This window comes from Carassius gibelio, chromosome B3 (assembly GCF_023724105.1).
Source record: "Carassius gibelio isolate Cgi1373 ecotype wild population from Czech Republic chromosome B3, carGib1.2-hapl.c, whole genome shotgun sequence".
NCBI lineage: Eukaryota > Metazoa > Chordata > Actinopteri > Cypriniformes > Cyprinidae > Carassius > Carassius gibelio.
Genome location: NC_068398.1, coordinates 36,569,120 through 36,596,605, shown reverse-complemented (window position 1 = coordinate 36,596,605; position 27,486 = coordinate 36,569,120). Strand labels below are relative to the sequence as shown.

The following is a 27,486-nucleotide window of genomic DNA, read 5'->3' as shown; positions in this document are numbered from 1 at the left end:
AGCGCTCCAGATCTTATTGTTGCATATGCAGTGGTTACAGCTTAACTTGCTTTTGCCAATTATTTGGGTCTCTAGATGCTAAACCATCAATGAATAGAATTAAGTCAGCAATTTCTAAGGAGGTTTCTTTTCAAATCAGGTCTTGGTTGACAGACCTGTTCAAATGTGGCCACACAATCATGTTCTTCCCCATCCTGCTTCGTAGGGAGCAGTGTAGCTGGATTTAACACTGCATATTTTAATTGTGATGTTTGGCATTTCTAACAGAATTGCATTTTACCAGAGACACCTGGCCGTTGACAAATGGGATGTTTTTCTGTTCCAACAGGATCACAGAGACCGTGTGTGGCACGAGCAAAGTCACATCAGAGTACCCCACAATTTCCCTTCAAGCTAAAATAGCTTTTTCTGCAGATGCAACAGCTCTCAGGCAATTTTGGCATTCCTGCCTCTACCGGATCGAGCTTAATAATAGGCCACAGGTCTCCCCCATGATCCTGTAACAGAAGAAAACCCATTCTCTCATCAACAGTTTGTACAAAATTTCTCTCTGGGTCTGGGAGTCCCAGTGTTGGCGATGTTTGTAGCAATAATATATTCTTAAATGCTTTCTCTGCTTCTGGAATCCAGGTCAGTTTGTCATGGGGTTGCAAGCCCTTCCCATGAGCCAAAGCGCTCAGGGGCGATTCTTTGATAACATAATTTGGAATGAACTGAACAGTAATCTCTTTCATTTTAGAATGTACATATATTTCAGGATGTGGTGCATCCCTGAGAACAATAACTTTGAATCTGAAATAAATTGTTTCAGAAATATAGCTTTTGGGAAAAAAGTGGTCTTGTGGCACAACTTGCCCCGGTGCGGGGTAAGTTGTGCCTTTTGGGAGAATACGTTGGGGTAAATAGTGCCAGTTATTTCTGAAGCAAAACAGAACATTTTAATGTTATGAACTGTAATGCTATATAAAAGCAAGACAAAAAAGGTTTATTCATATATTGTCATACTATTAAAATGTTGGAATAAGACATATTTTGTTGTCAATGCCACTTGTCAATGCTTCAGGGGAATATAAACTGGGGTGTGGGTAGTTTCTTGAGCACATCACCTTCAGGGATAACCCCTTCATTATTTTCTTTAAATGTGTGTGTGTGTGTGTGTGTGAGAGAGAGAGACAGAGAGAGAGAGAAAGAGAGAGAGAGAAAGAGAGAGAGAGAGAGAGAGAGAGAATATGTTATCCTATGATTGATGATTACCTGTCCATCACTTTAGAGATGTTCTCTTATACCCTTTCTTTGTTACTTCTCCTGTCTTTTTCTTGGCGAGCATGATTTCACCAAGTTAAACATATTCCTGGATCAACATCCTTGTTGATCCAGGAACAACATTCCAATCAACCAATCAGAAGTGAGATATAACTTTTCAAGAAATATCTGTTTTAGGCTTACAATCAGGATTAGGAGATTCTACTCACAGCTATCATTTCCCCCTATTATAAGGAAGAATTTATGGGTAGGGTTAGGTTTAGAGGTAGGGATTGGGTTAAGTCTATATTTTTGGACAATAATGTTGATCCAGGATCATCAGAAGATGTTGATCCAGGAACTTGTCTTACTTGGCAAAATCATGGCAACCCTTTTTCCTCTCCCTGAATCTTTTCAAGGTCATCCTGCAGATATCTCCCTTGCCACCTGACTTATGGTTTTTCCCCTGTTGCATCTCTTTCACTGCTCTGTCCAACTCCACAATAGCAGTTGAAGCCCTGTCTGTCTTTCGTTTATAATTGCGCGGCATAATGGGTTTTTCTCTAAAATTAAGAATGCCACATAGTTTAAGTGCTAAAATGCAATAGTGCAATGTACAATTACAAATTAATAATGTGTTGAAAATAATCATAAGTGGGGGTGAGTTGTGCCACTGGCACAACTTAACCCAGGCCCTTTGGCACAAATTACCCCATACCCACAAATTTGAAAAACTAGCATGATTCAGCAGTTAAGAGCTAACATCATGCTAACTGTATAGACTCATTGTGTAGCCTGGTAAAGCACTAAAACGTGGGAAATGTTTTCAAACTTTTCTAAATTTGTTCAGACGCTACAATCAGAAAAACTCGATCATAGGAATTTTACTTTTAAAGGAAAAAAACAGTTTTTTGAGTTAAAATGTGATTACCTCTCATGCCTTGTGTATCTCTTCTTTGGAGAATGAATAAAATGGATTGCTTTTTAAAATTATGTGGTCACATGACCAATTTCTTCAATGGTTTTCCAGAAACAAGGGGTGGAACTACTCCCCCTAGGCACAAATCACCCCCCCTGGCACAAATCACCCCACTCTCCCCTATCTTGTTTGCATGTTTCTTTATCTTTTTAACAGGGAAAATAGGTGTATGCACAGGAGAATTTTCACAGAGCACAATTACCCCAGCTGCTCTTAATGATTCAAAAACTGGTGTTCGCAGAGTCTGTAATCAGACTTTGGAGTGACTTGAACTGGTTCCCAATTTTTAACCAGCCCCAAGTCAAATTTAGATAAAGCCCAAAGTGTTTTAGGGAATTCTTTGAGAACTGGGTGAGTCTCTACTTCCTCTGCTGAGAGAAATTTTGTTGTCATTGTGTCATCAATTACACAGACTGTACGTACAGCTTTAACAGCAGTCCACTGCAAACACATTCGGTATGCAGACAGTGTTGGATTGTATTCAACCTTTTCCTCTGCTGTCTCCACCCAATTCACATAAAAAATACATATTTTACAAATAAACCAATGTCTTCCCTACGTTCATTGTTCTTTTTGGACAATGAAATATGTGGAAGAGAATCAAACAACATTTGCTGTTCATTTCTCAAATCAACAGAAACAGCACATCTAATTTATGTCTCGATTAACCATTTCAGGTCTGTTGTTCCTATACATGAAACCATTTTTGTTCTAAAATTTAATCTTTTCCCAATGATATATGTGCTGAGCAATGTAAATCAGAGAATGGCATAATTCAGATTTGGGTGAAACTGTCTTTTGCAGCCTTGACAAGCCTTTCACATAATTCATCATCTTTCAGTTGACACTGGTAAATGTACAACTGCCATTGTTGGATTGAGCTAAAATCTGAATTTGGCACTGGGCCACTTCCCAGTTTCACATTAAATCTCTTTCTTACAAATTTTGAAGGCAGTTTTCTGACAGTAGTAAACGATGCTTGAAGTTCATGCAATTCTAATCTTTACATCTCAATGGTACAGTGAAATTTTCTCTGACCATATAACCATATGCAGTAGTAGACCAAACTAAATTTCCACTTAATTTTGGAATTGGATCTATTTCATCCTTTCTAATTACTGAGTTGCCAGCCCTTTCAACTCCATTAACCCATAATATATGTGGCATTTGTTTATAAGCTAATTTATGTGCCTAAGTTCTTGTCGAGAGCAGATTTATCATTTTCTAATCTTCCAATGTCATCATGTATTAAAGCAAGCATTTTTCTTCATTGCTAAGAGCGGAAATATGAGCAAGCATATTTTCTTCGTTGCAGTGAGCAGAAACATGAGCAAGCATACCTTCTTCATTGCAGTGAGCTTTAGAGAAAATGTGTGTGTTTTCGGAGCTCGTGGAAGTTTTACTTACTCAAAGTTGTTCTAAGGGCAGAAAAGAAAATGATTGGTTGAAAGATTCAACCAATGAAATTAAATCAGAGGCGGGGTCTAGACGTTTCAAAATTTGGAGGGAAGATCCGTTGTAATTGAATGTTCGTTGGAGTGGGAGATCACATATATTGTAAGGTAAGTAAATTTACGATATATTGTAAAAAAAAAAAAAAAAAACCTAAACAGCCTCTGTAGAAATTTGGAGGGAAGATCCGTTGTAATCGACTGTTCATTGGAATGGGAGATCACATATATTGTAAGGTAAGTAAATTTACGATATATTGTTAAAAAAAAAAAAAAAAAACTAAACAGCCTCTGAGTGTAGAAATTTGGAGGGAAGATCCGTTGTAATCGACTGTTCGTTGGAATGGGAGATCACATATATTGTAAGGTAAGTAAATTTACGATATATTGTTAAAAAAAAAACATAAACAGCCTCTAAGTGTACTAAGATAATTAGGGGAACATTGAAAGTGCACAAAAATAATTATCCTCGTCTAAACATCCGATCGTATTTTGATTTGACTTTTTCAGTTCACAGCGCCAAAGCTGTTAACTTAATTGGATAACTATGGTAAAACATGGTTTTACCCCGCTGTCTGTGAAGCCGATATATGCGATCACATAATTCGTTCAAGCCACCTTCAAATGTATACATCCCCCGGCCTAGCGTTGCAAGTGGGACCAACGTACTTCATATCGCTGTTATTTTTAGTCTATGCTGCTCTCGGGGCAGAAGTATTCAATAGATTCGTATCGCTGTTATTTTTAATATTCAGTGGTTTCATATTTCTATTATTTTTAGTCTGTGCTGCTCTCGGGGGCAGAAGTATTCAATAGATTCATATCGCTGTTATTTTTAATATTCAGTGGTTTCATATAGCTGTTATTTTTAGTCTATGCTGCTCTCGGGGCAGAAGTATTCAATAGATTCATATCGATGTTATTTTTAATATTCAGTGGTTTCATATCGCTGTTATTTTTAGTCTATGCTGCTCTCGGGGCAGAAGTATTCTATAGATTCATATCGCTGTTATTTTTAATATTCAGTGGTTTCATATTTCTGTTCTTTTTAGTCTTTGCTGCTCTCGGGGCAGAAGTATTCAATAGATTTATATCGATGTTATTTTTAATTTTCAGTTGTTTCATATTTCTGTTCTTTTTAGTCTATGCTGCTCTCGGGGCAGAAGTATTCAATAGATTCATATCGATGTTATTTTTAATATTCAGTTGTTTCATATTTCTGTTATTTTTAGTCTATGCTGCTCTCGGGCATGAGTATTCAATAGATTCATATGGATGTTATTTTTAATATTTAATGGTTTTATATTTCTGTTCTTTTTAGTCTATGCTGCTCTCGGGGCAGAAGTATTCAATAGATTCATATATCTGTTATTTTTAATATTCAGTGGTTTCATATTTCTGTTATTTTTAGTCTATGCTCTCGGGGCAGAAGTATTCAATAGATTCTTATAGATGTTATTTTTAATTTTCAGTTGTTTCATATTTTTGTTATTTTTAGTCTATGCTGCTCTCAGGGCAGAAGTATTCAATAGATTCATATCGATGTTATTTTTAATTTTCAGTTGTTTCATATTTCTGTTATTTTTAGTCTATGCTGCTCTCGGGGCAGTAGTATTCTATAGATTCATATCAATGTTATTTTTAATATTCAGTGGTTTCATATTTCTGTTATTTTTATTCTATGCTCTCGGGGCAGAAGTATTCAATAGATTCATATCGATGTTATTTTTAATTTTCAGTTGTTTCATATTTTTGTTATTTTTAGTCTATGCTGCTCTCAGGGCAGAAGTATTCAATAGATTCATATCGATGTTATTTTTAATATTCAGTTGTTTCATATCGCTGTTATTTTTAGTCTATGCTGCTCCCTGGGCAGAAGTATTCAATAGATTCATATCGCTGTTATTTTTAATATTCAGTGGTTTCATATTTCTGTTCTTTTTAGTCTTTGCTGCTCTCGGGGCAGAAGTATTCAATAGTTTCATATTTCTGTTATTTTTAGTCTATGCTGCTCTCGAAGCAGAAGTATTCAATAGATTCATATCGATGTTATTTTAAATATTCAGTGGTTTCATATCGTTGTTATTTTTAGTCTATGCTGCTCTTGGGCAGGAGTATTCAATAGATTCATATCGATGTTATTTTTCATATTCAGTGGTTTCATTTCGCTTTTCTTTTTAGTCTATGCTGCTCTCGGGGCAGAAGTATTCAATAGAGTCATATTTCTATTATTTTTAATATTCAGTGGTTTCATATCGCTGTTATTTTTAGTCTATGCTGCTCTTGGGCAGGAGTATTCAATAGATTCATATCGATGTTATTTTTAATATTCAGTGGTTTCATATCGTTGTTATTTTTAGTCTATGCTGCTCTTGGGCAGGAGTATTCAATAGATTCATATCGATGTTATTTTTAATTTTCAGTTGTTTCATATCTCTGTTATTTTTATTCTATGCTGCTCTCGGGCAGAAGTATTCAATAGATTCATATCGCTGTTATTTCTAATATTCAGTGGTTTCATATCGCTGTTATATTTAGTCTATGCTCAATAGTACTCAATATTCATATTACTGTTATTTTTTAGTGTATTATGTGCTGCTCTCAGGGCAGAAGTACTCAATATTCATATTACTGTTATTTTACTAAACTATGCGCTGCTCTCAGGGCAGGAGTACTCAATATTCATATTACTGTTATTTTTTTGGTGTATTATGTGCTGCTCTCAGGGCTGCAATACTCAATAGATTCATATTACTGTGTTATTTTAGTGTATTATATGCTGCTCTCTGCAAATGTAGTACTGAGTAGTGCTAGTGCTTTTTTTAACCATTTTATTTGTTTTTTTTCTAGGCAAATGGAGAATATTTGGCTTGAGAGGATAAGGCGAAAGTTAAAGAAAGTAAGGGATGCCAGATCGACCAAAGCAAGTGGGAAAAGCAAAGGAGAACCTACAAAGACGAGAGCTAATTCCTGCAAAGCTTATGTGTCATTTAAAATAATCAAAGATGGTAGTTTTACAGGTGCTGTGGTCAACAAAATGCTTCAACACAACGGACATGATGTGTGCATGAAAGAAGAGGGCATAAAAAATCTCATTGACCCAGAGTTATTGACCTTCATTGAAATGTGGCTTGATCAAGGACTGTCAATTTCAGAAACACTTTTAAAATGCGTGGACTGGGCAGAACGTCATGGACATATGGACAAATATAATCAGCGATATTACGTTACACCTGAAGATATACGATTGATCAAGAAGACCAATAATGCTCTTAGTTTTCCTGATGCGAAAGACTGCATTAGTGTGGACAAGCTGATCACATCGGAGCTGCAGGAACACATCTGTTACTACCAGCCATTGAGTGAAAATCAACCACTTATAATTGTAGTGCAGACACCCTGGCAAAAGGATATACTTAGAGAACATCCCCATACCATGGTATTCATGGACGCTACTTACAAAGCCATGACATCATATGGTTATGCATTTTATGCTCTTCTATTGACCAACAGTATTGGAAGAGCCGTCCCATTTGCTTACTTTATTATTAGTGAGGAATCAGTGGACATACTTGCTCTCTGCTTGGAAAAGCTTGCAAATCACAACCCTGGATTTCTTCCCAGGTAAGAAGTTAAAAACATTGAGTCAGTAGTAGTTTGGCAGCAAAGTGTGCTGATGTATTGAGGTATTTCTATGTACAAACATTACTATTGGATGGAACCCTTGCTTAAATACCGCATATTGTAAATTACCTTTTTACAAAAGCTGTCCATTTTTACAAACTCTAAAGATGTTGACCTATATTCATTAAATCTCAATTCCTTATCATGTAGGTCGATAATGATTGACCGTGACCTTAAGGAACTCAATGCCATAAGAAGAGTTTTTCCAACAGCCAAGGTTCTTCTTTGCTGGTTTCATGTACTCCAGGTAGGTTTATTAAATCTTTTGTACTGGAAAAAGACCTATTCATTTTACAGACCTATTCATTTTAAAAATACAATTATAATTCAAATGCCATTATATGACTATAGCTTTTGAATGTTTTTGTAGGCTGTACATAGGTGGATGGTTAAAAGAGATGGAGGAAACTTGCCAGTGAATCAGTGGAATCTTGTGATTCAAGCAATGGTTGGAATGAAATCCTGTTTAACGGTAATATTTTTATATCATAAATCACTTTATTCTTTAGAAATCATTTCAGTACATGGAAATAAATCTTGAGTTGTTTACTATAGATTTCAATGGGATTAGTTAAGTTTGTGTATTATTTTTAATGAATTGTCTTTTAAAAATGTTCCCAGAAAAAAATTCAAATCATTCTTTACTAACCCTCATATAAATCCAAATTCAAAAGATTTTTTTTTCCGCAATAGAATATAGAAATGTTTTGTATCCCATTAAGTTTCATTGCATGAAAAAAATAAAAATAAAAATAAATTATTGTGTTCTACTGAGGAAATAGACAAAAGGGTTTGGAGTGACACAAAATGACAATTTTGGGAGAACTACCCCTTTAAATGTGTGTAAACTTAAGGTGGCATAACTTTACAATGTTGTGTCTTTTTCTTTACAGGAAGAAGAGTTCAACAGCATGTCATCCAGAAAGTGTGAAGAGCTCGTCTTGGTAGTTCTCATGTATCAACCTACCTCAAGAATCATTGGTTTTGTTTTGGTGATTTATGGTCCAATTTTGGCAGGTCATTTTATCACCATAACAGCGAAACCAACAACAAGGCAGAGAGGTCAGCTACTAAAATTATAACATCATGCCCTAAAATCATATTTTAAAGGTGCTCTAAGCGATCCTGAGCGGAGTAACTTCCTGTTGACGTTCGAAGTGTTGTCAAACAAAACAGAGGCTAGCTAGACCCTCCCTCCTCCTCCTCCTACCCCTCCCCTCTGTGCTTCCTGAAACAGTCATGAACGCGCATTTAAAATATAAGTAGCTTGCGTATTGACACTGCTTGTCGGTTATTGCCTGAGGCACTGTTTATTGTTTCGTGGTCCAGGCTGCACCAGTTTGTTTTTGTGTCCGTTTTTGGAGTTAGTGGCGACTACAGAGACCACGTTATTTTAACAGTGTTGTTCAGGGGACAGCTAGCGGATAGTGAGGAGATGTTTGCTGTATGTGACAAAAAATGTTTTTGGCCTAAAAACACGTGAGATCGCTTAGAGCACCTTTAAATAACATGATATTCCTGAAAGAATTTGCAGATTTCCTCTCAGACCTTCTAGTTACAGTTGATAAGGCGCTAATCATGGGAGATTTTAATATTCACGTTGATAATGCAAATGATACATTAGGACTTGCGTTTACTGACCTAATAAACTCCTTTGGAGTCAAGCAAAATGTCACCGGGCCCACTCATCGTTTTAATCATACACTAGATTTAATTATATCGCATGGAATCGATCTTACTGCTATAGATATTGTACCTCAAAGTGATGATATTACAGACCATTTCCTTGTATCGTGCATGCTGCGTATAACTGATATTAACTATATGTCGCAGCGTTACCGTCTGGGCAGAACTATTGTTCCAGCCACCAAAGAAAGATTCGCAAATAACCTGCCTGATCTATCTCAACTGCTAATTGTACCCAAAAATACACACGAATTAGACGAAATTACTGACAACATGGGCACTATTTTCTCTAATACATTAGAAGCTGTTGCCCCAATCAAATTGAAAAAAGTTAGAGAAAAACGTACTGTACCATGGTATAACAGTAATACTCACTCTCTCAAGAAATTAACTCGTAGTCTTGAACGCAAATGGAGAAAAACTAACTTAGAAGTTTTTAGAATTGCATGGAAAAACAGTATGTCCAGCTATAGACAGGCTCTAAAAACTGCTAGGGCAGAGCATATACACAAACTCATTGAAAATAACCAAAACAATCCTAGGTTTTTATTTAGCACAGTGGCTAAGTTAACAAATTACCAGATGCCACCTGATTCAAATATTCCACCAACGTTAAATAGTAATGACTTTATGAATTTCTTCACTGATAAAATAGATAACATTAGAAATACAATAGCGAATGTAGATTCTACAGCGTCTAACACTTCAGTTTCATCCATCGCACCCAAAGATAAACTGCAGCGCTTTACAACCATAGGACAGGAAGAGCTAAATAAACTTATCACTGTATCTAAACCAACAACATGTTTATTAGATCCTGTACCCTCAAAATTACTGAAAGAGCTGTTACCTGTAGCAGAAGAAACGCTTCTCAATATCATAAACTCGTCGTTAACTTTAGGACACGTCCCAAAACCATTCAAGCTGGCGGTTATCAAGCCTCTTATTAAGAAACCAAAACTAGATCCTAGTGTACTGGCAAATTATAGGCCTATTTCAAATCTTCCATTTATGTCTAAAATTTTAGAGAAAGTTGTGTCTGCTCAATTGAGCACCTTCCTGCATAAAAATGATATGTATGAAGAATTTCAGTCAGGTTTTAGGCCCCACCATAGCACAGAAACTGCACTTGTTAAAATTACAAATGACCTGCTCCTTGCGTCAGACCAAGGCTGCATCTCATTTCTAGTCTTACTTGATCTTAGTGCTGCGTTCGACACCATAGATCATGACATACTCATAGATCGATTACAAAACTATACAGGTATTCAAGGGCAGGCTCTAAGATGGTTTAGATCCTACCTGTCCGATCGCTACCATTTTGTTTACTTAAATGGGGAGTCATGTCATTTATCATCAGTAAAATATGGAGTGCCACAAGGATCCGTCCTAGGTCCCCTTCTATTTTCAATATATATGTTGCCCCTTGGTAATATTATTAGAAAATACGGAATTAGCTTCCACTGTTATGCTGATGATACTCAGCTATATATCTCAACGAGACCAGATGAAACTTCCCAATTATCTAAGCTAACAGAGTGTGTTAAAAATGTAAAAGATTGGATGACACACAATTTTCTCCAATTAAATTCGGATAAGACAGAGATACTAATTATTGGACCAAAAAACACTACACAGAATCTTGTAGATTACAATCTGCAACTAGAAGGATGTACTGTTACTTCCTCTACAGTCAGAAATCTGGGTGTTATATTAGACAGCAATTTGTCTTTTGAAAATCATATTTCCAATGTTACAAAAACTGCATTCTTCCATCTTAGAAACATTGCCAAGCTACGAAACATGTTATCTGTTTCTGATGCAGAAAAGCTAGTTCATGCATTCATGACCTCTAGACTGGACTATTGTAATGCTATTCTAGGTGGTTGTCCTGCTTCGTCAATAAACAAGCTACAGGTCGTCCAAAATGCAGCAGCTAGAGTCCTTATGAGGTCAAGAAAATATGATCATATTACCCCAATTTTACAGTCTCTGCACTGGCTACCTATTAAGTTCCGTATCAGTTACAAATTATCATTACTTACCTATAAGGCCCTAAATGGTTTAGCTCCAGCGTACCTAACTAGCCTTCTACCACGTTACAATCCATCACGCACCCTAAGGTCACAAAATGCTGGACTTTTGGTCGTTCCTAGGATAGCAAAGTCCACTAAAGGAGGTAGAGCTTTCTCACATTTGGCTCCCAAACTCTGGAATAGCCTTCCTGATAATGTTCGGGGTTCAGACACACTCTCTCTGTTTAAATCTAGATTAAAAACACATCTCTTTCGCCAAGCATTCGAATAATGTTTCTTTTTAATTGTGAGTGTAGTTGCATCTGTTCAAAGTTGCATTTTTATTCATTAGCTTGGGTTAAACTAATTTTACTTTGTTGGATCATCAGCTATGCTAATGATGTCTGTATTTTGTTTCTATGTTTCGCCACGGGATTTACATCCCGTGGTAACTAGGATTTAAACAAGCTCCAGTCTGGATACAGAACACCTGAGAAGAGATGATGCTGACCCTCAGAGGACCCCAGATGATGCTAACCTTGAATCAACAAACAGAACTAACAATTATTGCTAAATGTGTGACTGAATCATATAATAACTTAATAATATTGATAGTTCATCGTCTAGCTGACTACATCTTGTATTATTATTATTATTTTTTCTAAAATCCTGTCAAATGTGCACAAACTACTAGCTACTACTAAATATGGTAGAAACATAATTTTCTGTAAAGTTGCTTTGTAACGATTTATTTTGTAAAAAGCGCTATACAAATAAACTTGAATTGAATTGAATTGAATTGATATCCAGGACAAATATTCATTAAGGATATTTTAAGTTTCTTAACTTTTGTACACAAATTTTTTCTTACAATGAAGTACCAGTTCCTTAAGGGAAGAATGAATAGCAGGATTGATCAGCTTCTTCGCTTTCTGTGTGGTGATGTCCAAAAATATTACAGGTAAATATATTTAGCTGTATATATAGTTCAATGTATTACTTTTATTATGGTGCTAAATTGTAATTGCCAATTACAGAAATCATGTGACATACAGAATCATGTGATAATATTGCAAATTAGATTATCTCTGGCCATTACCTGTTGCCATTATCAGCTTGTTTGGATACAGGAAGCTCTTGAATAAACATTCACTGTTGTCTATGACATGATCTTTTCCTTAGCACAAATCATTCAGTAAAAAGGTCTGTCAGCTCCCAGCTTCCTTTTTTCCTTAATTATTTTATAGCCTATAAAATCTATACAAATGTTTAAGGGTATTGGCTTTTTTCAGTCATTTCATTTTTACAATAGTTTACCATTTCCTAACTTGTTCTTTTATTTCATTGTTCAGTTACCTGGATGACCTCACAGAAACTGGACGAATCAAAGGAGCAAACACTGAAGAGACCACTAATGCCGCCCATTCTATGATTGCAAAAGGCCTGGGTGCAAAAGTGGAGATAAAAAATGGAGTGTGTTTGGTTCCACCCGACACAAGCACACAATGTCACAGTGTGGACTTGGTCATGCACAAATGCGATTGCAAAAGATTCCAATGTGGATGTGTGTGTAAACACTTAATTTTTTCACAGAACATTGCAGAGAAACAAGGACTTATAATTCAAGATCTTGGGGCAGAAGTAGCAAAAAAAATTGTTGACAGTGAATCCTACCTCAGGGTCGATGAAAACCTTACTGTCTACCACTCTGATGGCAGTGTAGAAACTGTGAGTTGTAAAGGGACCAAATTTTGCACATGCATTGCAAATAGCCATGGAGAGGTATGTGTATGTATATTGGTTCACAACATTCTGTACCCAACATCATCTGAGAACATACCTGATGATTCACACTGCTTTAGGTCCAGTGAGAGAAAACAAGTTACACTGCAAGCCATGCTCACAGATCTCCATGAGTGGAGCAAATCAGAAAAATTTTGTGAGGGTAATGAAGTGTACAGGTTAGTTGAAAGAGCACACAAGTTAGTTTTTTCACAGTTTAGTAAACTGTCAAGAAAAAGAAAAGTGACGGCACTTCATAGTTATTGTAAAAGGATCAAAAAAGCAAAAGATGTAGTCACTGTACCCTACATGGTCAAAAAGAAGAAAAAACGTGTTTGATCTTGTAGAGATAAGAAATGTTTCATTGATGAAACAATCACTATTTGCTTTGCCTAGCCAGAATGTTTTTTTGTTTGTTTGTTTGTTTTTTCCTCTTGCTGCTACTGTCTTTTTTCAATGAGTGTTGTACAGATACTTTGTATAAGAACAAATTGAAGGAACAAATATGAATTGTAAGTAATTAAGATTAAAAAAAATAAAAATAAAAAAACACAATTCTTTGTAATGTTTTATTAATTTTTTTTTTTTTGTACAGCTGAACATCGAGAAACAAGAGTTTGAAACAATACAAGTAAACAAAAGTGGGGGAACCTTACTCATCTGTGGAGTCTTTTTTTTTCAGTGCTCTCATCTTTTCCTTAAGACACGCATCTATCAACGAAAAAGTGCCATTTATTACAGCAGGACCAAGACCATGTGTTGCCAGGTCAAATGTGTCCCAATTGTTCTCTAGAGCAGCCTTTAAATCTTTCAAAGTCTTCCTGCAATAAAAAATACAAAAAGCTATTTATTTTTCCAGTTCAACTGATCATTGAATCATTAAGTTAAAGGGTTAGTTCACCCAAAAAAAATAATAAAAAAAAATCGACATTTATTACTCGCCCTCATGTCGTTCTACACCCATAAGATCTTCATTCATCTTCAGAACACAAATTAAGATATTTTTGATCAAATCCAATGGCTCAGTGAGGCCTCCATTGCCAGCAAGACAATTAACACTTTCAGATGCCCAGAAAGGTACTAAAGACTTATATAAAACAGGGGCCTGTACCATGATGGTAGCTGAACAAATTCAGAGTTACAGGATTAGTTTTGAGTTGACAAAACCAAACCTCTCCAATCCGGCTTTGTTGGTACCATAATGCTGTTCATCAACTTCCTTTGTCAACTCAGGCTTTGATCCTGAGTTTGTGGAGCTCGTGCACATGAATATGTGACATCACTGGCGAACAGCCAATCACGAGCCTTGCAACAGAAAACAAGTTTGATTTACTTCTCGTGAGAGACCCAGCGATAATCAAAACTAAAGGTTAAAGGTTTTGCTAAAGGTTAAGAGATTGAAGAATATGACAAATTTAAATGTCATATGAAAAATGAAGAAGGACTAATAAAATAAATGATCTTGCTCCATCAGTGTAGTCACAAGTGGAACTTGTTAACTTAGTTTATACATTTGAAAATATATAGTGATAGAGACTGGAACATGTAAATTCAGATTTGTAATTTTTTAAATAGTTCAGTCTTTTGATACTACAACTTATTTATATTACATGATCTTTATACATTAATATTTATTTAAAATAATTTATAAAAACAGTTAAACTAAAATTGCTTGTGTGTAAGAGATAAATAATAATTTGAATCACAATAATTATATAAATCATAAAATGATGTTATTATCATTAAAGCCAGACTTCTATTTTTTTTTTTTAAGCATAAGTGACCTTTAATTTGGAGCAAGATAAACTGGAGTGACTTTGTGTCAGACATGTGTCACTTCTCTCACATCTGATTGGTTCACCTTCAGTCTGAGATCTTGAATCCAGAACATAACCTGCACCGGAGCAGGTTAGCCGTGCAGCGTAAGATACCATGGCAACGAACACCGATTAAAGCCGAGCTACTTTCATAGTACCTAAAACCCAGGGTTGGCGGAAACTAAGCTGAAACATAGCTGGCTAGCCACCTAATCCAGCTTCATGGTACAGGCCCCAGGTCTTGAGACTATGGTGGTTCAACTTTAATGTTATGAAATGAACAAAAATACTTTTTGTTTGCCAAAAATGACAAAATAATGACTTTATTAATCAATTTCTAGAGATGGTGATTTCAAAACACAGTTTCATGAAGCTTCAAATCTTTACAAATCTTTTGTTTCAAATAATTTGTGTTCTGAGGATGAACGAACATCTTACAGGTTTGGAACGACATGAATTAATTACAGAATTTTTATTTTTTGGTGAACTATCCCTTTAACATCAAGCGTAGTAGTAAATTGTTATTAAATTACCTGCAGTCTTCGGTTTTGACCATAGATGCATGGACATTCCCTTCTTTAAGCAAGGCTTCACCCACCCTTTTCTGGGGGATAAATTTTGCGGCAAGGAACATTATGTCCCCAGCCAGATCCTTGCATTCATCTAAAATACAAATAAATACAACAGCAAAATTATTTGTAATAATGTCCAACTTATAAGCAGTACAAAAAAAATAACAAAAGATGAAGTATGTGGATACACTCATCGTCCACCTTATTAAGACTACCTGTATATTCATGCAGTTATCTAATTAGCCGATCACGGCAGCAGCATAATGTAAACATAACAACAACATGCAGATACATTCCAAGAGCTCTGGTTAATGATGTTCACATCAACTATCAGAATCAACAACACAATAACCGTGGCATGGTTGTTGGTGCCATATTTCAGATCCTGCTGATATACTGGGATGTTTCTCACACAAAAGTCTCTGAGTTTGCACAGAATGGTACAAAAAATATTAAGTAAGCAATAATTATGGGGGTGCAAATGCCTAATCTGAGGCACAGAAACTGTAAAAGTTACAGATCACATTTTCCCCATTCTGATGATTGATGTGCTTTTGACCTGTATCTGTATGATTCTATGCAGGGTGCAGTTGCCATATGATTGGCTGCTTGTATGATTCTATGAAGGACATGGTGTACAGGAGTTCCTATTAAAGTGGACAGTGAGTGTATATTCCAAAACTGGTAGTAAAACAGCAAATCAGGCTATTAACATAATATATTGACTTATTTTGGTAAAACTGAACACCATAAAACTTGCCTATAGTGGCAAAACAACTTGTCTACGATTACATTTACATTTTATTTGTACATTTATATAACTGTATAACAATACAGTTATAAGTAATGTGGAATTTCAGTGGAAGTTATATTGTTATAAAATTTTACTATAATAAAGAAACTTATGATTCAAAACCACAAAACAAGGATACTGGTCTCAGAATTCCCTTTAGAGTTATTACTACTACTATATTTTTACCTTCACAAAGTTTGGAGCACTGTGAAGTGAACTTTGTGCGCTTTGAGGGGTTCACCTCCAACTCTGCCAACTTCTCTGTGATTTTCGTTTTTTGTCCCTTGGCCTTCCGTAGATAAGCCACAACAGTGTTTGCTGAGTAACTCTCTGGAGGAGAGCACCTCCTCTGTAGTTCATCCAATGTAACCAGGTATCTGAAATATCAATGTGTTATGTACATTATAAAAATCCTTGAAAAGGCAGAGGTGCTTTATCTTTAAAAAAAAAAAAATCTTTAAAGTATACAAAAGAAAGAAGGATTTGAACCATGGCAATAAGATAATTAACTTGATTTTTAAAATAACTGACATACAGCATAATTTGCTATAATTAATAACTCATTTATATATACAGGCTGGTCATATAATTAGAATATCATCAAAAAGTTCATTTATTTCATTAATTTCATTCAAAAAGTGAAACTTGTATATTATATTCATTCATTATACACAGACTGATATATTTCAAATGTTTATTTCTTTTCATTTTGATGATTATAACTGATAACTAAGGAAAATCCCAAATTCAGTATATCAGAAAATTAGAATTTAACTTAAGACCAATAAAAAGAAAGGATTTTTAGAAATCTTGGACAACTGAAAGGTATGAGCATGAAAAGTATGAGCATGTACAGCACTCAATACTTAGTTGTGTCTCTTTTGTCTGAATTACTGCAGCAATGCGGCGTGGCATGGAGTCGATCAGTCTGTGACACTGCTCAGGTGTTATGAGAGCCCAGGTTGCTCTGATAGTGGTCTTCAGCTCTTCTGCATTGTTGGGTCTGGCATATCGCATCTTCCTCTTCCCAAAACCTCATAGATTTTCTATGACGTTAAGGTCAGGCGAGTTTGCTGGCCAATTAAGAACAGGAATACCATGGTCCTTAAACCAGGTACTGATAGCTTGGGCACATTTGAAATATATCAGTCTGTGTGTAATGAATGAATATAATATAAGTTTCACTTTTTGAATGAAATAAGTGAAATAAATCAACTTATTGATGATTATATGACCAGCACCTGTATATATTAGGGGTGTGACGAGACGGGTATCTCACGAGACAAGACGAGACTCAAGATTGAGTTCACGAGATGAGACGAGACAAGATTTTTACACACTATTTTTAAGAAATCCTCAATGGCGAAATACATGACTAGAAAACATATTCTGCAGGTGTATTTGAAATGTTTTAACTAATCATCTTGTAATGAATGTCATTTCATTTCTACTTTGATTGTGAATTATCATATGCAGTAAAAGGCAACAATACTCAAGCACTGTAAAAGGTTTTGCCACAAACTCAACTCACTGACTTCACTTCTGTATGATTTCAGTCTCTTCAGACCTTACTGTACATGATTTATGAGCTTCTACAACCTTTGACCTCCTAACTGAACTCCTTTCCACAAACTGATCATAGAAATAAAAACAGTATAAATAAAAATGGTAACACTTTACAATGAGGTCTCATTTATTAACATTAATGTATTAACCAACATCAACTAACAATGAGCAATATATTTGCTACAGTATTTATTAAAGGTGCTAAAGAGGATGTTTTGTTTTATACATTTTTGCAATATTACTTGAAACTGTCTTTACTAACTGATAAAAGACTATTTATTAGGTGCACTGAAAGGAATAATTTTAATATACATCATCTGTGCACGAGGTAGGGCCTTAAAAACATCAGCCAATCATTTATGCGATCATCACGTAAATGATTTGCCCTCTGTCTCAGTAGCCCCTCACTGCAGAACCCAAGATCCAGGGGGTGGTTGGATCCCCATCTAGGGGGTGGAGATTGGTAGGTTTAGGGGTGGAGATGGGTAGGTTTAAGGGTGGCGGTGGGTGGGTTTAGGGATCAGGGGGTGGAGACGGGTAGGTTTAGGTATATGTAAGGTGGGAGGAGTTGGATCTGGATCCAACCACGCCCCCTGGACTTGTGTTCTGCAGTGAGGACCATCTCCTTTGTCTTGTCAATCACTGCCACGACGTTCCTTGTGAGAGACGTACGTGGCTGCACGCTCCAGTAACACTGCACACTCCACAGGCACTGCATACAATGTTTTTGTCAGGAGACAGGAGTAACAACTGCAGATTATGAGTTACCTGCGGTGAGTCCGATATTATGAATCCACTAAGTGTGTGCGCAGCTTTAAGTGAATGTAAATTGATACTTATGACTGATCGCGCTCAAAAAAATGTCAGTGGAGGCGTAATGTAAATGTAGCGGTGGCATATTCTTTCCTAATCATCCTAACACTCTGTCATGGCAACATCACAAGAATACTTCACTTCATCTCATCACATTTTAGTCTCGCGAGATCTCGTGACACATATATACAGTATTGTTCAAAATAATAGCAGTACAATGTGACTAACCAGAATAATCAAGGTTTTTAGTATATTTTTTCTTGCTACGTGGCAAACAAGTTACCAGTAGGTTCAGTAGATTGTCAGAAAACAAACAAGACCCAGCATTCATGATATGCACGCTCTTAAGGCTGTGCAATTGGGCAATTAGTTGAAAGGGGTGTGTTCAAAAAAATAGCAGTGTCTACCTTTGACTGTACAAACTCAAAACTATTTTGTACAAACATTTTTTTTTTCTGGGATTTAGCAATCCTGTGAATCACTAAACTAATATTTAGTTGTATGACCAGTTTTTTAAAACTGCTTGACATCTGTGTGGCATGGAGTCAACCAACTTGTGGCACCTCTCAGCTGTTATTCCACTCCATGATTCTTTAACAACATTCCACAATTCATTCACATTTCTTGGTTTTGCTTCAGAAACAGCATTTTTGATATCACCCCACAAGTTCTCAATTGGATTAAGGTCTGGAGATTGGGCTGGCCACTCCATAACATTAATTTTGTTGGTTTGGAACCAAGACTTTGCCCGTTTACTAGTGTGTTTTGGGTCATTGTCTTGTTGAAACAACCATTTCAAGGGCATGTCCTCTTCAGCATAGGGCAACATGACCTCTTCAAGTATTTTAACATATGCAAACTGATCCATGATCCCTGGTATGCGATAAATAGGCCCAACACCATAGTAGGAGAAACATGCCCATATCATGATGCTTGCACCTCCATGCTTCACTGTCTTCACTGTGTACTGTGGCTTGAATTCAGAGTTTGGGGGTCGTCTCACAAACTGCCTGTGGCCCTTGGACCCAAAAAGAACAATTTTACTCTCATCAGTCCACAAAATGTTCCTCCATTTCTCTTTAGGCCAGTTGATGTGTTCTTTGGCAAATTGTAACCTCTTCTGCACATGCCTTTTTTTTAACAGAGGGACTTTGCGGGGGATTCTTGAAAATAGATTAGCTTCAAACAGACGTCTTCTAACTGTCACAGTACTTACAGGTAACTCCAGACTGTCTTTGATCATCCTGGAGGTGATCATTGGCTGGGCCTTTGCCATTCTGGTTATTCTTCTATCCATTTTGATGGTTGTCTTCCGTTTTCTTCCACGTCTCTCTGGTTTTGCTCTCCATTTTAAGGCATTGGAGATCATTTTAGCTGAACAGCCTATCATTTTTTGCACCTCTTTATAGGTTTTCCCCTCTCTAATCAACTTTTTAATCAAAGTACGCTGTTCTTCTGAACAATGTCTTGAACGACCCATTTTCCTCAGCTTTCAAATGCATGTTCAACAAGTGTTGGCTTCATCCTTAAATAGGGGCCACCTGATTCACACCTGTTTCTTCACAAAATTGATGACCTCAGTGATTGAATGCCACACTGCTATTTTTTTGAACACACCCCTTTCAACTAATTCAACTAATTGCCCAATTGCACAGCCTTAAGAGCGTGCATATCATGAATGCTGGGTCTCATTTGTTTTCTGAGAATCTACTGAACCTACTGGTAACTTGTTTGCCACGTAGCAATAAAAAAATATACGAAAAACCTTGATTATTCTGGTTAGTCACATTGTACTGCTATTATTTTGAACAATACTGTATGTAATACCTTTAATTCAGTAAGAGCAAATTAAAAACTATTCTTTGAGACTAGCAATGAATATTTGTCTATATTAGTTATACCTGTAACACTGGTAAGAACTGGCTTTTCAAGTTTTGTCAGGGTACTTCTTACCTTCGTAAAATAACTGCTCCTAGCCCGGGTGTCACCCTCCAGAATGTGACCCAGGGTCTGATTATTAATGGCCAAAACATCTGGCCGCTTCTAAACAAAAAAAATGAAAGGTACTGACAATCATTTTTAAAATAAGTGCAACTTCACAAGGTCAATGAAGTGCATGAAAAAAAGCAAACTAATTATCCGAACAATACCAGCGACCATTTTATGACCATTTTGATGTCTTCATTCACAAGTGTTGATGGTACTGTTCCAATAATTCTTGTATTGAAAATACTCCTAGGCAGGGTTGGGCCATAACGAAAATATATATCACAATACGTCAAGACATTTTCACAATACATGATAAAATACTCAGGTGTGTTAGATTAGACTGGTGTCTTCCCCTTATATAGAAAGTGTTCAAATTAGTTTAGTTAACATCTTACCCTGCTGAACAGATGGAACAAGGCATCCATTATCTAAGGAGATATCAACCAAAGAAAAAAAGAGGGGAAAAAAGAAAAAGCACAAAATTACAAATACTAAAAGTGATAGCAAACTTGTTTTGAGAATTTTGAGTTCAAGCTTTCAAAATTAGTGTTTTGAGGAGAACTGTGAAAAGAATAAAACTTCTGAATGCCTTAGACTTATATTTCTAATGATTTTATCCAAACTAACATGCATTAAAGGGATAGTTCTATGGTAGTTAATTCAGTTATATTTTCCAAGATCAATGTATAGTACTCTAGTACACTAAAATTACACAGTAATATGAATCTATTGAGTACTGCAGCCCTGAGAGCAGTGTGTTTTCTGTGTGGATCAGGCGGACTTAATGAAAATGCTAATTCATTATTTGCCAGCAGGAGATGTTTTAAAGCGTAGACATAAAGCGCGAGAAATAGAGGTTTCCCCAGTAACAGCTGTAAACAAAGCAGAGCATATATGCAAGTGTTCTTTCAGAAATACAGCGATATAAAAACACCCGTGCCTCGTTTTGATATTTAAACATAAATGTAAGGAATTATTATTATTAAACGTGCAGTACGTTACGTAACGTTACGTTACTCATGTTTATTTAACGAAGCCTTTTTGAAAATCGATCAGTTTTAAAATTGTGGCGAGTCTCCAAAAATAAATAAACGTATGGGAAACACATCCCGCAGCACAGCCACTTGAGCCCAACTTCAGTCTACTCATCACCTTGGCTTTAACTGCGTTTGTAGATGGCACCGCAGCCAGACCGATATACACAACACAGACCGGAAGTTAACTTAGGTCCAGGCGCGTGCGCCCGATGAAACCGTCTATACTACACTAAAATAACACAGTAATATGAATCTATTGAGTACTGCAGCTCTGAGAGCAGCATATAGTACACTAAAATAACACAGTAATATGAATCTATTGAGTACTGCAGCTCTGAGAGCAGCATATAGTACACTAAAATAACACAGTAATATGAATATATTGAGTACTGCAGCCCTGAGAGCAGCATATAGTACACTAAAATAACACAGTAATATGAATCTATTGAGTACTGCAGCCCTGAGAGCAGCATATAGTACACTAAAATAACACAGTAATATGAATCTATTGAGTACTGCAGCTTTGAGAGCAGCATGTAGTACACTAAAATAACACAGTAAAATGAATCTGAGAACTGCAGCCCTGAGAGCAGCATATAGTTCAACAGAGAGCAGAATCGTGCAGCTTGAGGGTGAACTTTCTCTTTTAAAACATTTCTTACACACACAAGTTGAATTATAAAATACAAGAGAAATGTTACCTCATCAGATACTTCGTTGTTTTCTATGAGGGATTCAAAACTCTCCATGTAAAGTGGATAGGGTCCAATCCTTCCGATGCCTCTTCCATGCAGTCCTCCAGACGTCATAATTTGTAAGACTGCATAAATTATTATTTTCCCCTTATTTAAATGTTTTTAAACTATTGTTTTAATATTCTATATTTTAGTGTTGAAATAATGTGCAAAGATCACAGAATAACATTTTCTACAGAAAATACAGGCCTATAAAGTACTCTTGTAATCTTAGACTACACCCTTTTCCCTTTATTGTTTATTAAAATACATTGTATTCAGGTAGCCTAGCTAATGCACATTACAAAAAAAACAACAACACATACTTACCATTCATTTTTCTCAGAAAGAAATGCTCCTTGAAAGCAGAGGAATAAGCTGATAATAAAACATTGGAAACATTAGCATTACCTATGGAGAACAATGGCACCAATTTTAAAGCATCAAATATTAGGATAAAATTAAAGCTGCAAGCAGTGATGAAAGTGCCTTTGCACCCAGTGGCTTTAGGAAAACCGGTGGGCAACCGAATATCATACTTGTACATTAAACGTAGCACAAACTGTGCTTAATTGACATTTTGAAGGTGCCGCTATCAAGCCATTTTGCCACACCAAATTGTGAATCCCAAAAGAGAAATACATTTCCACCACTTCTGATACGTGTGCAAAGTTTCATGAGTTTTCGAGAATGTTTAGGCCCTCAAAAATGATTTCAGAGAACAAGAATAATTTACTGAGCAATTACAATAGGGTCCTTACACCATCTGTTATGTGGAGGGGTTGGGATGAACTCAGATGCAGACAGGATGAACTGAACAAGATTTATTGTACAAAAAGGGGAAAACAAAACCCACGAGGGGGAAAACAAGGACTAGGGTAGACACTGAATAACTATTAAACACAATAAACAAGGTAAACAAAGACTCTGAACACTAACTACTAACAAACACTCACGGTAGTACAACGACTTCTTTGAGGGGTTACAAGGACACGATATCTCAGGAGGCTGACAGGAAGAAACACATATGTGGAACAGTTTGAGGAAACAATGAACCGACCAAAGACAGAGCACACTAGGAGATCTAAATAGGGGAACTAATCAAGACACGACAGGTGGCACAGATAGGACAATCACGACAAGACTAGGATAACAAGGGGGGCGGGGCAAGGGAACGAGACAACACAAGCACATGGCCCAAAGACAAGGCCATGTGCTTGTACACAAAACACGGGTCTGTCATGAACCTGCCTCTAGACTAGAGAAAATTCAGGACATGATGGCAGGACCATGACACCATCAGTGCTCAGGTCCTAATAAAATAAGCTCTCGTGCTTCAAGAGCAACATGTCTATGATAAGTCACGCAGGTATTGTGCTACTCTGCAGTGGTACCTGAAGCAGTATAAAATAGTCTTAATATAGGCATAAGCCTTGTCTGTGCAGCATATAGTAAACTAAAATAACACAGTAAAATTAATCTATTGAGTACTGCAGCTCTGAGAGCAGCATATAGTACACTAAAATAACACAGTAATATGAATCTATTGAGTACTGCAGCTCTGAGAGCAGCATATAGTACACTAAAATAACACAGTAATATGAATCTATTGAGTACTGCAGCTCTGAGAGCAGCATATAGTACACTAAAATAACACAGTAATATGAATCTATTGAGTACTGCAGCTCTGAGAGCAGCATATAGTACACTAAAATAACAGTAATATGAATCTATTGAGAACTGCAGCCCTGAGAGCAGCATATAGTGCACTGAAATAACAGTAATATGAATCTATTGAGTACTGCAACCCTGAGAGCAGCATATAGTACACTAAAATAACAGTAATATGAATCTATTGAGAACTGCAGCCCTGAGAGCAGCATATAGTACACTGAAATAACAGTAATATGAATCTATTGAGTACTGCAACCCTGAGAGCAGCATATAGTACACTAAAATAACACAGTAATATGAATCTATTGAGTACTGCAGCTCTGAGAGCAGCATATAGTACACTAAAATAACACAGTAATATGAATCTATTGAGTACTGCAGCCCTGAGAGCAGCATATAGTACACTAAAATAACAGTAATATGAATATATTGAGTACTGCAGCCCTGAGAGCAGCATATAGTACACTAAAATAACAGTAATATGAATCTATTGAGTACTGCAGCCCTGAGAGCAGCATATAGTACACTAAAATAACACAGTAATATGAATCTATTGAGTACTGCAGCCCTGAGAGCAGCACATAGTACACTAAAATAACAGTAATATGAATCTATTGAGTACTGCAACCCTGAGAGCAGCATATAGTACACTAAAATAACACAGTAATATGAATCTATTGAGTACTGCAGCCCTGAGAGCAGCATATAGTACACTAAAATAACAGTAATATGAATATATTGAGTACTGCAGCCCTGAGAGCAGCATATAGTACACTAAAATAACAGTAATAGGAATCTATTGAGTACTGCAGCCCTGAGAGCAGCATATAGTACACTAAAATAACACAGTAATATGAATCTATTGAGTACTGCAGCCCTGAGAGCAGCATATAGTACACTAAAATAACACAGTAATATGAATCTATTGAGTACTGCAGCCCTGAGAGCAGCATATAGTACACTAAAATAACACAGTAATATGAATCTATTGAGAACTGCAGCTCTGAGAGCAGCATATAGTACACTAAAATAACACAGTAATATGAATCTATTGAGTACTGCAGCCCTGAGAGCAGCATATAGTACACTAAAATAACAGTAATATGAATCTATTGAGAACTGCAGCCCTGAGAGCAGCATATAGTACACTGAAATAACAGTAATATGAATCTATTGAGTACTGCAGCCCTGAGAGCAGCATATAGTACACTAAAATAACACAGTAATATTAATCTATTGAGTACTGCAGCTCTGAGAGCAGCACATAGTACACTAAAATAACACAGTAATATGAATCTATTGAGAACTGCAGCCCTGAGAGCAGCACATAGTACACTAAAATAACACAGTAATATGAATCTATTGAGAACTGCAGCCCTGAGAGCAGCACATAGTACACTAAAATAACAGTAATATGAATCTATTGAGTACTGCAACCCTGAGAGCAGCATATAGTACACTAAAATAACACAGTAATATGAATCTATTGAGTACTGCAGCTCTGAGAGCAGCATATAGTACACTAAAATAACACAGTAATATGAATCTATTGAGTACTGCAGCCCTGAGAGCAGCATATAGTACAGTAAAATAACAGTAATATGAATATATTGAGTACTGCAGCCCTGAGAGCAGCATATAGTACACTAAAATAACAGTAATATGAATCTATTGAGTACTGCAGCCCTGAGAGCAGCATATAGTACACTAAAATAACACAGTAATATGAATCTATTGAGTACTGCAGCCCTGAGAGCAGCACATAGTACACTAAAATAACAGTAATATGAATCTATTGAGTACTGCAACCCTGAGAGCAGCATATAGTACACTAAAATAACAGTAATATGAATCTATTTAGTACTGCAGCCCTGAGAGCAGCATATAGTACACTAAAATAACACAGTAATATGAATCTATTGAGTACTGCAGCCCTGATAGCAGCAAATAGTACACTAAAATAACACAGTAATATGAATCTATTGAGTACTGCAGCCCTGAGAGCAGCATATAGTACACTAAAATAACACAGTAATATGAATCTATTGAGTACTGCAACCCTGAGAGCAGCATATAGTACACTAAAATAACAGTAATATGAATCTATCGAGTACTGCAGCCCTGAGAGCAGCATATAGTACACTAAAATAACAGTAATATGAATCTATTGAGTACTGCAGCCCTGAGAGCAGCATATAGTACACTAAAATAACACAGTAATATGAATCTATTGAGTACTGCAGCCCTGAGAGCAGCATATAGTACACTAAAATAACACAGTAATATGAATCTATTGAGTACTGCAGCCCTGAGAGCAGCATATAGTACACTAAAATAACACAGTAATATGAATCTATTGAGTACTGCAGCCCTGAGAGCAGCATAGACTATATACATTGCAAAGACAAATTATCACGATGCGAGTTGTCTTCCAATATCGTGCAGCTCTACTAGTAAGTTTAATCAAGCTAATAGGCGCAGTAGCTTCTGCAGCATGAACATAAACATGTAGTTCTCCATTGTTTTTGGTGTTACATGACGTAGCGGTTTCTGACAATAGTAGAGAAGTGGGGTGATGACATCGTTTCACAAAATATATGGATTGGCAGAACACAAAGACCCAAAGGTGTCATTTTCAGATTTATCCACTCTGGGACCCAAAGAAATAGTGAATTCATTCTCCCAAAATGCTGGATACATCTGGACGAAAGCATATATCAAAACAAAATATTTACATAAACATCTAAATGCGTCTCCGCGTGTATGGGGCAATACTTTGATTGTTTTTTGTTTGACTGTGTATAACAGATGACATAAAGGAACACTTCCCACGTACATTGCGTTGATGTCCTTTCTCTCCAGGGTGAATCCTCTCATGTCTTTTCAGACTTGATGCACCACTGAATCTCGTTACATTGTGAACACTAGTAAGATTTCTCTCCAGTGTGAATCCTCTCATGTGTTTTGAGAATTTCTGAACGACTGAATCTCCTGTCACAGTGTGAACACTTGTAAGGTTTCTCTCCAGTGTGGATCCTCTCATGTGTTTTGAGATGTGTCGAATCACTGAATCTCTTGTCACAGTGTGAACACTTGTAAGGTTTCTCTCCAGTGTGAATCCTCTCATGTGTTATGAGAATTGCTGAACAACTGAATTTCCTGTCACAGTGTGAACACTTGTAAGGTTTCTCTCCAGTGTGGATCCTCTCATGTATTTTCTGACTTGATGATTTAATGAATCTCTTGTCACAGTGTGAACACTTGTAAGGTTTCTCTCCAGTGTGGATCCTCTCATGTGTTGTGAGATTTGCTGAACGACTGAATCTCCTGTCACAGTGTGAACACTTATAAGGTTTCTCTCCAGTGTGAACCCTCTCATGTTTTTTTAGACTTGATGAATTACCGAATCTCTTGTCACAGTGTGAACACTTGTAAGGTTTCTCTCCAGTGTGGATCCTCTCATGTGTTTTCAGATTTCCTGTACGACTGAATCTCTTGCCACAGTGTGAACACTTGTAAGGTTTCTCTCCAGTGTGAATCCTCTCGTGCTGTTTTAAACTGCTTGCTGAACTAAAAGTATTCTCACACTCAGAGCACACGTACTCTCTTACACCAGTATGTATTTTCTGAAGATGTTCTTTCAAACTTTGTA

At 36.5% G+C, this 27,486-nt stretch overlaps 2 protein-coding genes and 2 long non-coding RNA genes across 7 annotated transcripts in view; 2 read left to right on the top strand and 2 right to left on the bottom strand.

Moving 5' to 3' along the window:
• LOC127953360 (zinc finger protein 883-like) overlaps positions 1–27,486 on the bottom strand; it is a 375,243-nt gene that overhangs the window by 320,395 nt on the left and 27,362 nt on the right. The gene's annotated exons all lie outside the window — the stretch shown is intronic.
• Positions 7,344–8,295, top strand: LOC127953530 (uncharacterized). The gene is made up of 3 exons (XR_008153296.1): positions 7,344–7,603; positions 7,727–7,828; positions 8,250–8,295. It is a non-coding gene; the product is annotated as an uncharacterized LOC127953530 (long non-coding RNA).
• On the top strand, positions 8,297–13,380 carry LOC127953423 (uncharacterized). 2 transcript variants are annotated; one of them, XR_008153163.1, is made up of 2 exons: positions 8,297–8,418; positions 12,410–13,380. XR_008153163.1 is itself a non-coding variant. In XM_052552669.1 (2 exons), the coding sequence occupies exons 1-2, from the start codon at positions 11,930–11,932 to the stop codon at positions 13,176–13,178; spliced, it is 858 nt and encodes a 285-aa protein (XP_052408629.1). In that variant the 5' UTR covers positions 11,881–11,929; the 3' UTR covers positions 13,179–13,380. The 2 variants fall into 2 exon arrangements, 1 of the variants encoding a protein (XP_052408629.1); XM_052552669.1 differs by lacking the exon at positions 8,297–8,418 and adding an exon at positions 11,881–12,018.
• LOC127953508 (uncharacterized) lies at positions 13,438–16,392 on the bottom strand. Its single transcript, XR_008153275.1, has 3 exons — positions 16,208–16,392; positions 15,190–15,319; positions 13,438–13,660 (listed from the first exon to the last, which is right to left on the bottom strand). It is a non-coding gene; the product is annotated as an uncharacterized LOC127953508 (long non-coding RNA).